This window comes from Amaranthus tricolor, chromosome 5 (genome assembly GCF_026212465.1).
Source record: "Amaranthus tricolor cultivar Red isolate AtriRed21 chromosome 5, ASM2621246v1, whole genome shotgun sequence".
NCBI classification, from domain to species: domain Eukaryota; kingdom Viridiplantae; phylum Streptophyta; class Magnoliopsida; order Caryophyllales; family Amaranthaceae; genus Amaranthus; species Amaranthus tricolor.
The window spans coordinates 31,978,222-31,992,437 of NC_080051.1; the positions used below are offsets into that span (position 1 = coordinate 31,978,222).

A 14,216-nucleotide genomic window follows, 5' to 3' on the forward strand; every position below is an offset into this window, starting at 1 on the left:
GGTAAAAAAAAGTCTCTAAATCTTTGTCTGTTTAAAGAAAATGAAATTAAAAATTATAAAAGTTCCTAAAACAAATATGTCAGGAGATGATGATATTTAATTTGAGACTTTAATTCTTATCACTATCAACCAAGTCCCTAATATATCATAAAAAAATAAAACTTTTTTTATTCTCAATTTTAAAAATCTTAATCTTAAAATCTCACGGCTTTATTATCTTTTAGTGAAAGAACCCCCAAAAGGAACATTGAAAATAAATGTCGAAAATTTAAGAACTTTCGGTGTCATTTTTTAACCTGTATCCCAAGTTCGCATAAAAGATACTTACTTATCTCCAATTCTCCTTCATTTTTGATAATTTTCAAGATATTTTATAGAAAATCTCCACCAACTCTCCCATTTTCCCTCTTCTTCTGCCCTTTTCTCCAACTTTCGATTCCTTGAAAAGGTTGTCATTTTTCTTGCAATACAACTAGATTCAAAGTCTGGTTAAACAAACAAAAAATACATCAGGAGCAATTTCTTCCCTCATCATTTCCCGTTTTATCGATTATCTCTGAGATTCCCTTCCCCATGGCAGGTAACGTACTCTTCTTCTTGTTCTTATGTAATTTTCATTTCTGACTGTAGGGTCTTGGATTTAGTCTCGAATTCTATGTAAACGAGGATAGAGAATCATCTTAATCAAAAGAATAAATCTTTGATTGCATTGTGGGGTTATTAGTTGAATTTTGCATTTCTGACTGTAGGGTTTTGGATTTCCAATTGGGTACATATGTTTTTCTGCCGTTTCTGTTTATGGATTTTTTGTGAATCGACATTTTTGTTGCAGTGGGTATTCTCCTTGAAATTTCTTTTTGATAATTTATATTGCCAGCAAGCATTATTTTCATGTCCAATTGGGTTTGTGTCTTTCTTCCAATTCTATTTATGGGTTTGTTTGAATTTTGACATCGTGGGATTAGTATTTGATTTGGTGTGAATAAGTGATGATTGATGTTTTTGATGATTTAAATTGCCCAGGAAGCAATATTTTCATTTCCAATTGGGTCTTAGTTAATTACCATTTGCTGTATAATCAGAAGTTGAATTGGACTTTGTAGGATCAAAAGTTGAATTGGGTGTGATGATTGAAATGTTTTTTGATAATTTACATTGCCAAGGAAGCAATACTCTTTAAATAATGGGATGTTGATGGAAAGTTGGTGTTATATTAGTAGGAAAATCCATTGACAAATTTATTGGACATGCTTTTACTCTAATCATCTCTTTTTCTTCCCAAAATTTATTTTCATGTATTACCATTGGGAATATACGGTATTAGATGGTTATGGAAAATTGTGAATAAACACTTGGTTATGATCAAAGTTTCATTAGCATGGGAATGACATGGTACATTTCATGAAAATTCCAATTGGGTCTTAGTTAATCATCATTGGCCGTATATGTTTTTCTGCCATTTCAGTTTATGGGTTTGTTGTATTTTGACATTGTGGGATCAGTAGTTGAATGAGTGTGATGATTGAAATATTTTTAATAATTTTCACCTATTTATTAACTTTTTTTAGTACAAAATAAATAAAACCAACTTCTGTCTCAAGCAATTAATAAAAAAACACCATTTTTGATGGGCGGTTAAATGCTCGTTGTCTATATATATATATATTGATGGGTAAAACGTAATGAATGTTGTCATGATTCGTGAATGTGTAATATGAGCTCACTTTGACGTGTTTCTTGTTTGAATGTGTTTGTTCTTCTTCCTTTGATAAAAAAGTGTAGATATATTCGGGTTTTTATATTAATTTCTTTGTAGATTTGATAATTGGCAATGGATTAAATTGATCATTAATTAGTGTGCTTAAATTTGGTGTTGTGCCACTGAAATTCTAAATTTGGTAATTAAAATAGTGTGCATAAATTTGGTGTTTGTGCTACTGTAATCATATTGGATAGAAACACTTAGGCACAATGTTTTTACACATCTGAGAATGTTCTTGTTGATTTTTCTTTTGTTTGATGCATTTCAAACAATCAGTTTAGATATTCCTATATAAGTTCTTTGGTTCAATAACTATCTTTGGCCCATTGGAATAATTCAAGGCATGTGAATTTCATAAAATGTTTTTGATTGAAGATGAACTTTCAAAAGCACCCACATTGTCAAAGGCTTACAATTCCAATTCTAATAAGAGTTACAAATTTTCATGCAGCAATGTCAGGGAAGATTTTCCAAAATGTTTCTGTTGCACACTACTCCCAACAAAATAGACAATTTCATACCCAATGCAGCAGAGACTCTTTTAACTCAAATTTGCGCAACTTCCTTCCAATTAGCGGAAGGAGGTCGGCATGGAATGGTGTCTTGGCCATGCGATTGCGCACTTTGTCAATATATCAGAATGATTTTGTTAGTCGAAGAAGTATTTGCTGTAATGGTCTGTTCGAGACTCTTATCATCTAGTATGACCATAGTTTTCTAGCAATTTGTTGACTGTTTTGGAGTTATGTTGTGCCACTGTTTGACTGTTTCCGTCCCTTCCTTTATGATTTTGTACACTATTGTAGATCCAAGCCCTAATTATATTTCTTAAATCATATAGTTATCTGACTTGATTTATGCCATGCTCTTGCAGCTACTTCATCTTCAACAGCAGTTCGACCTCTCGAAAAGAGTGATTTTCTTAAACTTCAAAATGGCAGGTAAGAGGGTGTTATTTGTCAAATACTTGTATTGTGGCCTTCCTTGTCATCAATGATATGCATCTTGCAATGTCATATTATGCAAATTTTTATGATGCGGATTTATTTATATATTTTAAGGTGCCCCATCTTTCTACTTTGAAGCTTTTAAGATCGTCTTGTATTATATGCAGAATTCACATTCTCTGTGCAGCTAAAACTCATCAGATGTTCTGACTGCTGCCGTGAAGAACATTGAAATTTTCTTTTAATTGCCTAAATCCGGTGTTTTGTTTTCTTCTATGATACAGTGATATCCGAGGTGTTGCTGTTGCTGGTGTTGATGGTGAACATGTAACCCTTACAGAACCAGTTTCAAAGGCCATAGCTGCTGCATTTGCTGCATGGCTATCTGATAAAAAGAAAAAAGATGGTCCTAGGCCCTTAAGTGTTTCCATTGGTCATGATTCTCGAATTTCAGCCTCTAAGCTTCAGGTAATTTCTCTTGCTTTTTAAAATTATTTTAGTGTTTTTTTTTATATATATTTCTTTTCGAACAATGATTTAGTCTTTTGGCTTGTAAGGTGCTGAAACTCTAGTAAAATGGGATGTGATTTTTGAATTTGTGTCTCTTGTCTTGTTGATGTTTCATGAACGCACTAGTATAAAGCCTGCCAAATTTTATGGGAAAATTTCCTCTTTCCCTTTTGATCTTGCATATGATTCTCTATGCCCTCCCTAAACCCACCTGATTGACATGTTATTAGTTTTTTTGGCATTTTAACCAGATGAATTTCCAGCCATCATAAGGATTCTATTTCTGCTAGAGCACCTGGCAAAAATATCACGTTTTGTTGTGTCCTTACTATTCAAGAGCTAAATAATTCAAGGGCAACAACAATTCAAAAGAAAAATATGACATGACCGAAGGAGATTAATACATCATACACTGCGATTGCATGGAAGGATTGCACCCCTTGAATTTTTTAGCTTTCAAGAGACATGTTATCTAGTGAAGGGTGATTTATCAACATTTTACTAGTTTAGGTGTTACAACATATTAGATTATTTCTCGATGTTGATCCTTATGTTGATCCTTTTCATAGAGGAATTCCGTAGTACTTATGAGAATAACGGAGTAAAGAATAAGGATCTCCTACACGTGTTGCCAACGATGGATATACAAGAGTATGTACAGCAAGTATGATTACTATATATGCTTAATGGAGGTCGTTCATGGTTATATTGACTCATTAAAGATGTAATGTAAATTTCTAATTTTTGATAGATTGAATTTGAAGATAAAACTAAGGGAAAATCATTTATGTTAGGAAAATTGAAAAATGTACGTTTAGTAAAGTGGAAGCTTGAAACTATGAGAAGCTTTGAAGATAAAGTGCTTGGCCAGAGATGACTTAGTTTACCGAAATGAAGACATAGAGAATAACATGAAGAATTGAGATTTGCAAGAGCATATGGAAATTGATAGGATTGAATGGAGGGGGAGAATATATATGGATGATCATTGAAAATAGTTTTCTTGGTTGTAGAATTTTGATGGATAGTGTACATATAATCATTGGTATCATTGATTTTTTACGTTGACTTTTTCGAAGTGGGCCCATATTTTGAGATCAAAGGCTTGTGTATAATAAACACGAGATGCATTAAGATGCTAGGGGCTGTGTCTCGAACGAGTCTTGGTGCTTTTTTAGGAAAACAAATACATGTTAAAACACATATATTTTTGATTTTTTTGTTTTCTTTTTGACTTTTACACCTAGGCCTTTAACACCTCATGCATCTCCCGGTCTCCCATTGTCCCGTTGCGCTTCTTGTGCCTAGTGCTTCTCAAATGCGCGCCTTTTGCTATGCGGTTCGCCTGAACAAAAAAAAATGTTTTTTACTCATGCCAAACGTGCTTTTTAAAACGACAATTAAGAACTTGACGTTGTTGTTGTTGTTGTCTTGCTGGCAACTAGGATATGAAGAAGAATTAGAGTATAGAGTGACACGAGGAGGTTATACCCTTTTCCTCTATAAAAACAAAAAGAATGCTTGCCTCCTTTCTAATTCCCTGTATAATTGTGATAGAGAGCTCTAGCTAGTTTAAATTTTTACAAGAAACTTTCTCTAAAAGAAGAGTAATCTTCATAACTATGATGCTTAACCGTAGTGTTCTTTTGTAGAATTTGTATTATTTACTATTGATCACATACCTGACATGATTCCTGCTGTATTGTATCTTTTTGATTCACAAACCTTGTACTAAATGCTCTACAATATCCGATGTATGGTTTCCCCTGTTTAAAGCAGCAAAGCAGCATCGTCCTTTTTTGTAGATGGTACTACTGATGATAGTTTATTGTCAGGATGCCGTGTCTCAGGGGCTGAATAGTGCTGGTGTCGATGTTTTACATTTTGGGTAAGCTACTTCATTTTTATTTCATTAGATACTTTGATGCCTATGGATGTCTCTGAACCTTATAACTATGATGTTTTGCATTTTGCATTTCTGGTAAGCTACCGATGTTTTAGATTTTGGGTAAGTTACTTCAATACCATATATTTTGACATTGATAGATTTTGATGTTTAAACGTTGATTTAATAAAATGCAATGCTTTAAATGTAAGCCCTCTACCCACATTAAGTTATGATCCAAAAATGTGGATTGGTAATTGTGGGATTGAGTAGTACACTTGGGCTATAATTTACCCAATCTCAAACTGAAGATTAGGCAACAATGGCTTACTTCTTCAACTTTTTCCTTAATAATGTTGCTTGGTTTAAAGTCATGAAACAATCACCCTATGTCTGTCCTTCCATGATCCTTTTTATATGCTAAAATTGAGTCCATTGTTGAGTTTATGAATCTGTGATTGTAGAGATGAGTTGTATAAATGTTGTAGTACCTCCACTACCATGGAGATCATGTGATTTCCCTTGCCTAAAACGAAGTTTGTTTGCACCGTTATTATGCTTGTAGTATTGGTTCGATAAACTTTAAAACGTTTACAACTTGGCCTTTACGATACAATGCACCCTTGTTTCTGTACTAAGTTCCTAGTTACTTTTACTTCTAATGTGCTTGGAGTATAGTGCAAAATATCGTGTGTCATCATAATGCGACCGTATAGTAAAAATTTTTGAGCTTACCCTGACTGAAACATAGTAAAGATTTTTTTGTAATTGTTTTTGACGAATACCTCAGCAACTTCATGTAGGTTGGCTTCAACTCCTGCAATGTTTAATAGCACTCTGACAGAAAATGAGGAGGTTGGGTGTCCAGTTGATGGAGCCATCATGATAACTGGTAGTGTTAGATTTGTATGACTATGAATTGCTGTTTCTGCTAGTTTGATGTTGGACATGGATCAATTTCAGTTAAGTTAGAACTCTGAAGTAATGCTTTGCTATATCAGCTAGTCATCTTCCCTACAATAGAAATGGCTTCAAGTTTTTCACCAATGCTGGAGGACTTGGTAAACCAGACATTAAAGATATTCTTGAGCGTGCTTCTGATATATATAACAAGTTTACAGATGAGGGTCTCAATGAATTACAAGGAAAATCATCTGCATCTGTCAGAAAAGTCGACTACATGTCTATATATGCATCTGATCTTGTGCAAGCAGTTCGTAAAGCAGCAGGAAACATAGGTGATGATTCAACTCCTGTTTCTTTTTGGTTGTTCTCTTTTTTCATTTCTTTTCTTTTATGTGTATTGGGGGGGGGGGGGGGGGGGGGGTCGGAGCTGACGGGATTTTTATGTATTAATAATTTTGATATGGCCTGTGATTCATAGTACTGAGATAGAATACAGAAAAGAGGATTTATAGAATTTAATGATTGGCATCTTTTTCTTAATTTTTTTCGTGAAATTGGATAGCAAATTAATTTTCATTCACTATACTTGACCCAAATAGTTGAATAGGAAAGAGGATTTCCAAAAATACTAACCAATTCAAGGGTTTTGGAGGTGTGTAGAATACCTTTCCCTTTGTTGATTACTTCATACTAAACAACCTCAAAAAGTGTCAACTTGTTTAGTGGGTTGAAGGTCATATGAGACCTATATTAGAAGACAATCACTAAAAGTGAGACTTTTATATGATGATTAAAAGGTGAAATATTTAATTTGGACCACCCGAAGGCAAAAGTTTTAGATTCAATTAATCTAACTATGATGTTTAACAGGCCCATAAATATTTTTTTGTTGACTTTTTTTATTGAGCCATGAAAAATCATTTGAGGCTCTTATTAAAACTAGATTAAAATTCTAATTATTTTACGTAGAACTTGCAAAATGTAAAGTTGACCATTTTTGAATGATCACAACTTGGAGCATTGACATCTTGAACTACTTTAAGTAAGCGTATGGAATTCTTGCCCCCAATACACTGAACCTTTTTTAAAATCAGAATTCTGAACTTCCTTTTGTGCTTCACAAGTATATGGGATTTACATCTTGAATTTGTTGAGCTCATTTTATTGTTTCCTTGTGTCAGAGAAGCCTCTAGATGGCTTTCATATAGTTGTTGACGCTGGGAATGGAGCTGGAGGCTTTTTCGTTGTAAGTAAAATTTTCATTGGCATACATTAATGATAAAGACAGCATGGGTTTTGACGAAACAAACCATGCATCTCCATTATATTATGAAATGAAAAGGTTTTGATAAAATAATCTGAAAAGATGAGAACTTTTGCGTTGCTCAATGGTATGATCTTTGAGATTGCTCATCAGGATGTGTCAACTATTTTCACTAATAATGAGAAAAGTCTACAAAATCCTGATTATAGGCTTTTGGTTAGCTTTGTTTTTCTTTATAACATCTGCTTTGCTATTGCTGCAAGGAAACGTATTAGAACAAAAGATCACCTGTTCTCCCTTGGAAATAGGATTTATGTGTGATTATTGGCTTTCTTTTCTGATACTTTTAGGGTAAGGTGCTTGAGCCTCTGGGTGCTGTCACTAGCGGCAGTCAGTTCTTGGAGCCAGACGGTAATTATGGTGGTTTGTTATGTTCATGTGAAAATGTTTGTTCTTTTCTAATCATATTCATTTGCTTCAGGTATGTTTCCTAACCATATTCCTAATCCAGAAGATAAGGCTGCAATGAATGCCATCACTCAGGCCGTTCATAATAACAAAGCAGATTTGGGCATAATCTTTGATACTGATGTGGACAGGTATTAGTTTGTGAATGACATGTTCTTGTTGGATCAACGTGTTGATTCTAATGTTATCCTTCCATAGATCTGCTGCTGTAGATTCCACCGGCCGCGAGCTTAATAGAAATCGTTTGATTGCTCTAATTTCTGCTATAGTCCTTGAAGAAGTAAGATTGCCTTGTCTGTTACAGTAATTGCTAAACCATCCTTTTCCCCGTTTGGATAAATGTTTTACTAATGTCATTGTTCTCCTTCAAATTATCTATATAGCATCCTGGGACAACTATTGTCACCGACAGTGTGACTTCAGATGGTCTCACTACATTTATTGAAAAGAAACTTGGTGAGTTGAAGTACTATAAAAGATCAACTTTATGGCTCACAACTTCACATTCGATATATTCTGAGGACTTTTTATTGACAATGTTTGAATAGGAGGAAAGCATCACAGATTCAAGAGAGGCTACAAAAATGTCATCGATGAAGCCATTCGTCTGGTAAAAAGTTCAATTTCGACTGTTTTTATCAAGGACTGATGTATTCAGAGAATCCGGAATTTGAAATTCTTCTTATGTCTTGGACTTGGATCTGTTATATTCATATATTTATCTCGCTTACGTGCTCGACCTGTGTCTTTATTGGTAGAACTCTATTGGAGAAGAGTCACATTTGGCCATTGAGACTAGTGGTCATGGTGCGCTCAAAGAGAATCATTGGCTTGACGACGGGGCATATCTCATGGTACGAAGTTTTCTTGATATTCCTGTCACATTTTTTAAACACAAGTATTTGTGTCTTTTGTAATAACTCTCCCCATTACAGGTCAAGCTTCTTAATAAGCTTGCTTCTGCTAGGGCGTCAGGAATACAAGGGGGTAGCAAAGTTTTAACTGATTTGGTGGAAGGTCTGCAAGAAGCAGCTGTTACTGTTGAATTGAGACTCAAGATAGATCAAAATCATGTAGATCTTAAAGGAGGGTTAGTCACAGTCGACAATACCTTTAGTTGAACATTTCACTTATGAGTTTGGTATTATTTCATGAATATAATACATTTGTTCAGATCCTTCCGTGACTATGGGGAGGCTGTTTTGAAGCACTTGGAAAACTTAGTAGATTCAGATCCTAAGCTCATCAAAGCCCCTGTTAATTATGAAGGCGTACGTTCTCTTTCTTCTCCTACATATCAATGAGTTTTTTCCATAAATGTAGTTGACCTCTACTCAAGTATATATAATTGATATTTTATCGGTCTTTTTTCTGTACATGTCTTCCTAAATCTTTCTGTCTGGCTACATTACTATCAAGTTCTCTTTTGTTCCTGCCAAAATGTTTGTTGATTACACATTGACTGAGCTCGGATAGCAGCTTACACAAAATAAGTGCTAACAACTGACAAATGCAAGTTGCATCAATCATTATTTCCGTGTCCCAGTTTCTTGCAAGCAGTTTATCTATCTTGTATCGTTGAATCCTTGAGACAAACTGATACAGTTGTCTTGTGAGTTGTGACTTGCAATTCTCCTTTTACTTTTCAAGAGCGTGGTTTCATTGTCCATGCCTTCATGGAGTAATAAATGGACAACATATATATCGTTTATAAATGCATTTTGAGCGCTAAATGGTCGATGAAAACTTTCTGAAAAATACTAATTTATTTTTCATCTACATTCTTTCAAGTTCCCTCAGACTTTATTAGTTACTATATTCTCACTTTAACAACGATTTAAGAGTTTCAGACTTTCAATGCAGCTATTCTTTCCTTAGTATTCCCTAGACCTAGTCTGATACAGATGCTGTGAAGATAATAATGGGAGTTTCTTATAAAAGTACTTATTTATGTGTAGTTGCAGATGATGATTGTTACCAAGGGTCAATTGGAAACCACCTCCTTGTTAGTCACTAACAAGGGAAAGGTTGCGTACATCTGACCTTCAAGCCCCCATAGGTGGGAGCCATTTAATAGCATCGGGGTAGTGAAATGTTGTTAAGCAGACCGAAAGTTGACTGCATTAGCTTGAAAGTGAAAGTTTTGCACTAGGCTCTCCTGTTGTATCACCTCCCATTTACAAAGCTTGTGTTTTCTGGCATGAGCAGGTTAGAGTTTCAGGTTTTGGAGGTTGGTTTCTTTTGAGACTCTCGCTTCATGATCCTGTTCTACCACTTAACATTGAGGTTTTTAATCTATTCCTTAGTTTTGAGGCGGCACACTATACTTTATAGAGGTGATATTAACAAAGAAAATGTTTCAGGCGCAAAGCGACGATGAAGCCGTGAAACTTGCACTTGTTGTGCGTGAAGCTGTGAAGGAGTTCCGAGCTTTGGACACATCTTCATTGGAGAAGTTTATCAATAGGGATTGACTGTTCTTTACAAGGATGTTTTACTCACCCGTAAAGGTCTTTTTCATTTCGAGGTTGACGAAGGTGTTGCAGAAATGGATCGGAGGGGCATGTTTGTATTCTAGAGGCTGAAGTTGTGAGTTGTGATGATATACAGCAATGCATCTTGGTGCTGTCTCAAATAGTCATCTTTGCAGAAAAGTAGTTTGCTTCAACTTTCCAAAAAGGTTTTATTTTTGTTCAAAAGTTTTATGAAGACATCCACACAGACGAACATCTTTGCAGCAACTTTTAAGGGTTATGTATAAGAATTAATTACGTTATTTTAAATAAATGAAAGTCAGAAGTCTACACTGGGAGTATTGTGTTAAGCAATTTCTTTTCTTTTTCTTTTTCTTTTTCTTTTTCTTTTTCTTTTTGTATATAATAAAAAGACATTTCATTGCTCTGTAAATTAACTCTTTTATTTCCTTTAAGGCTATCCTATAAACTACTCGCTACAATCAAACGTAGAGGAGTAATAATAATTTTTTTTATTATTATTATTTATATATAGAAGAAAGATACTCCCATGTCCTATAAATCATAATTAACTATTTTCTTACTACAACAATGATTGATGTTTGTACAACCACAATTTATAAATATATACACACATAAACACACTTATATCAAACATATAATTACATACTTATCATACTAAAAGACTGCAAACAATTTAACCACCTCCACAGCCTCCGCCTCCGCCTCCACAGCCTCCACCTCCACAGCCTCCGCCTCCACCTCCATCTCCACCTCCACAGCCTCCGCCTCCTCCACCACCACCAAAAAATCCACCACCACCGCTACTTTTTCGAGGTTGACCATCATCAGCACACTGAAAAAGAAGCAATGATATAATTGAAATGGACATTATGATTAAACACAGCAACCCTAACATACCAAAAAAACTTCCATGTATTATCTGCTCACAACTAACAGCAGAACATAATAACCTCATGATCTTGCTTCTATCTTTCCTCCTTATTATCCTGATGAAAGGCAAAACAATAGTAACAGCTGATGGGTATTTGTAGGATAAGGTCCATTGACTTTTATTAGCCTCTATACTATTATTATTATTATTATTATTATTAGGGAAATTTATAAAGAAACACCTTTTAAAACCCCTTTTTTGTAAAGCAACACCTTTTATAATTTTTTTTGTAAAAAACACCTTTTAAGAGACTTTTTTTTAAAAAAACACCTTAAATCAGTTTCCGGTGACTTTTGTCAACTTTCCGGCGTTGACTATGCCATTTGTCAACTTTCCGGCGTTGACTTTTGTTTTTATTTTTATTTTTATTTTTATTATTAATATTATTTTTTTTAATATTTATTTTTATTATTATTTAAAAAAAATAAAAAAAATAAAATAATAATAATAATAATAATAATAATAATAATAATAAAAACAAAAATAAAAAAATAATAATTTTTTATAAAATTTAAAAAAAAAATTTTATTATTTTTTTTATTATTATTTTTTTATTTTTCCTTTTGTTTTTATTTTAATTTTATTTTTAATTTTTATTATTATTATTATTTTATTATTTTTGTTATTATTATTATTATTATTATTATTATTATTATTATTATTATTATTATTATTAATTTTTTTTAAAATTTTTTTTTAAAATAATAATAAAAATTAAAATTAAAAAAAAATTAATATTAATAATAAAAATAAAAAATAAAAACAAAAATAAAAAAAAATTTTAAAAGAAATTTTAAAAAATTTAATAATAATAATAAAAATTAAAAGTATAAAAAATATAAATTTTTTAATTTTTTTTTTTAATTTTTTTTAATTTTAATTTTAATTTTTATTTTTATTTTTATTTTTATTATTAATATTAATTTTTTTTAATTTTAATTTTTATTATTATTTTAAAAAAAATTAAAAAAAAATTAATAATAATAATAATAATAATAATAATAATAATAATAATAATAATAATAATAATAATAAAAAATAAAAAAATTAATAATAATAAAAATTAAAAATAAAATAAAAATAAAAACAAAAGTCAACGCCGGAAAGTTGACAAAAGTCACCGGAAACTGATTTAAGGTGTTTTTTTTAAAAAAAAGTCTCTTAAAAGGTGTTTTTTTACAAAAAAAATTATAAAAAGTGTTTCTTTACATAAAAGGGGTTTTAAAAGGTGTTTTTTTGCAAATTTTCCTTATTATTATTATTATTATTATTATTATTATTATTGTTATACTATTCCTATACTTTGGAGTTCATGTTAGAAACGGCTCTCGTCACTTGCCAAGTATTATCTAAGACTTTCAACATAAAGATTAGAACCTTCATGGAAACTGATTGTATTTTGTATTTTGTACATATTATACTATTCCATTGTTATACTATTTCAAGTTTGGTGTTTCGGGTTTGGAAAATCTGTTTTTTGGTTGTATTTTGTATATGTACTTGCTGTTATCATATCTTGAAGTGTTTTCATACCTTTTGAAAGGATTGTTTTCATACTTAGTAGTGTTCTATCTTTCTCTTATTTAATTAATTGTTTATTTACTTATTTACTTATTTTTATCTATTTGTTTATTTTGTGTTGATCTCTATTAGTGATCTAATTGTAACCTTTTATCTGAATCCGTAGTAGCTGAATATAGAGTTAGGAAGCAATTATGGTCACCTGAGGTCAGGCCCAAGAAGAGAGGGTCAGGGGGGGCAACGTAAGCAGGATCTAGAACTAAGAGTGGGGACTTAGAGCATAGGTGCCCTAGAAGCCAAATCATTGAGCTCGATGAGCAGTTGAGATGCGAGTTCTGGGATAACCTAGGAGACTTCATGAGAACTATCCCGGAAGATGAGAAAGTTTTCTTAGGAGGAGACTTTAACGGACATATAGGCAGAGATGCAGACAACTATAATTCGGTACATGGGGGGTTTGGTTTGGGGGCAAGGAATGAGAGTGGGGAGAATTTGCTGGAGTTTGCGCTAGCAAAAGAATTGGTTATAGCAAACTCGATTTTTAGAAAGAAAGATGAGCATTTGATCACATATAAGAGCGGCGGGTATGTATGCAACCCAAGTTGACTATTTCTTAGTGCGCAAGAGATCGGGCCTCATGCTTGGATTGTAAGGTGGTGTTGGGTATAGAGATGCCCACCCAGCACAGGCTTTTAGTACTGGTTTTCAGGATGAGGAAGAAAATCGTAGAGAAGAAGGTTGAGTCCAGGAGAAAGATCATGTGGGGGAGACTCAAAGGGGATATGGTCACAACCCTGTCAAGCAAGATAAGTTTATTGGGCTTTCCAAGTCGGTTAGAGGATGCGAATGAAATGTGGGTGAACATGGCAAAAACCATTAGAAAAGTGGCAAAAGAGACCTTGGGGGTGTCGTTGGGTAAACCAAAAGTGTTCAAAGAGTCGTGGTGGTGGAACAGTGAGGTGGAAAAGATGATAAAGGATAAAAACAAGAGATTTAAGGAACTTATGGCATGCACGGAAGAGAAGGATAGTATAGAAAAGAGAGTGAGCTATAAAGAAGCAAAACGGACGTCAAAGAAAGCAGTAATGGAGGCAAAAAAACTGTGGTTTTGAGGACTTGTATCGGAAACTTGATACCAAAGAGGGGGAGAAGCAGATTTTTAAGTTAGCAAGGACTAGGTCCAGGCAACGGTAAGACTTAAAGACAGTGAAATACATCAAGGATGAGGGAGGACGAGTTCTCTTGAGACAAGAGAACATTAAAACCAGATGGTTTCAGTATTTCTCTTAGCTACTCAACGAGTCTAGGGGGCCAAAGGAGGCGGAAAATCAAATTTCTGACATCTAAAGAGACGTATTTTTTACCACGCACACAAATAAATTGTTTTGGACTAAATTGACCCTATCGTTTGCTGGATGCAACTATAGAATCTTAATTTATAAATAAAGATACCTACACTTTCAAAATTATTAAACACTAACATGAACACATGCTAATTAATCTCATGTATCATCATCATACCCA

The 14,216-nt window shown here is 33.2% G+C and overlaps 1 protein-coding gene across 2 annotated transcripts; it reads left to right on the forward strand.

Moving 5' to 3' along the window:
* Window positions 1–217: 217 nt before the first annotated feature.
* Window positions 218–10,649, forward strand: LOC130814050 (uncharacterized). 2 transcript variants are annotated; one of them, XM_057680041.1, is made up of 18 exons: window positions 281–580; window positions 2,214–2,438; window positions 2,637–2,703; window positions 2,994–3,177; window positions 5,055–5,107; window positions 5,908–5,996; window positions 6,106–6,342; window positions 7,192–7,256; window positions 7,625–7,685; window positions 7,756–7,873; window positions 7,941–8,022; window positions 8,126–8,198; window positions 8,291–8,352; window positions 8,501–8,596; window positions 8,678–8,832; window positions 8,917–9,013; window positions 9,951–10,028; window positions 10,106–10,649. In XM_057680041.1, exons 1-18 carry the CDS (start codon window positions 574–576, stop codon window positions 10,214–10,216), a joined length of 1,860 nt encoding a protein of 619 aa, XP_057536024.1. In that variant the 5' UTR covers window positions 281–573; the 3' UTR covers window positions 10,217–10,649. The 2 variants fall into 2 exon arrangements, with proteins under 2 accessions (XP_057536025.1, XP_057536024.1); XM_057680042.1 differs by lacking the exon at window positions 2,214–2,438 and having other exon boundaries at window positions 218–580.
* The last annotated feature ends 3,567 nt before the right edge of the window (window positions 10,650–14,216 follow it).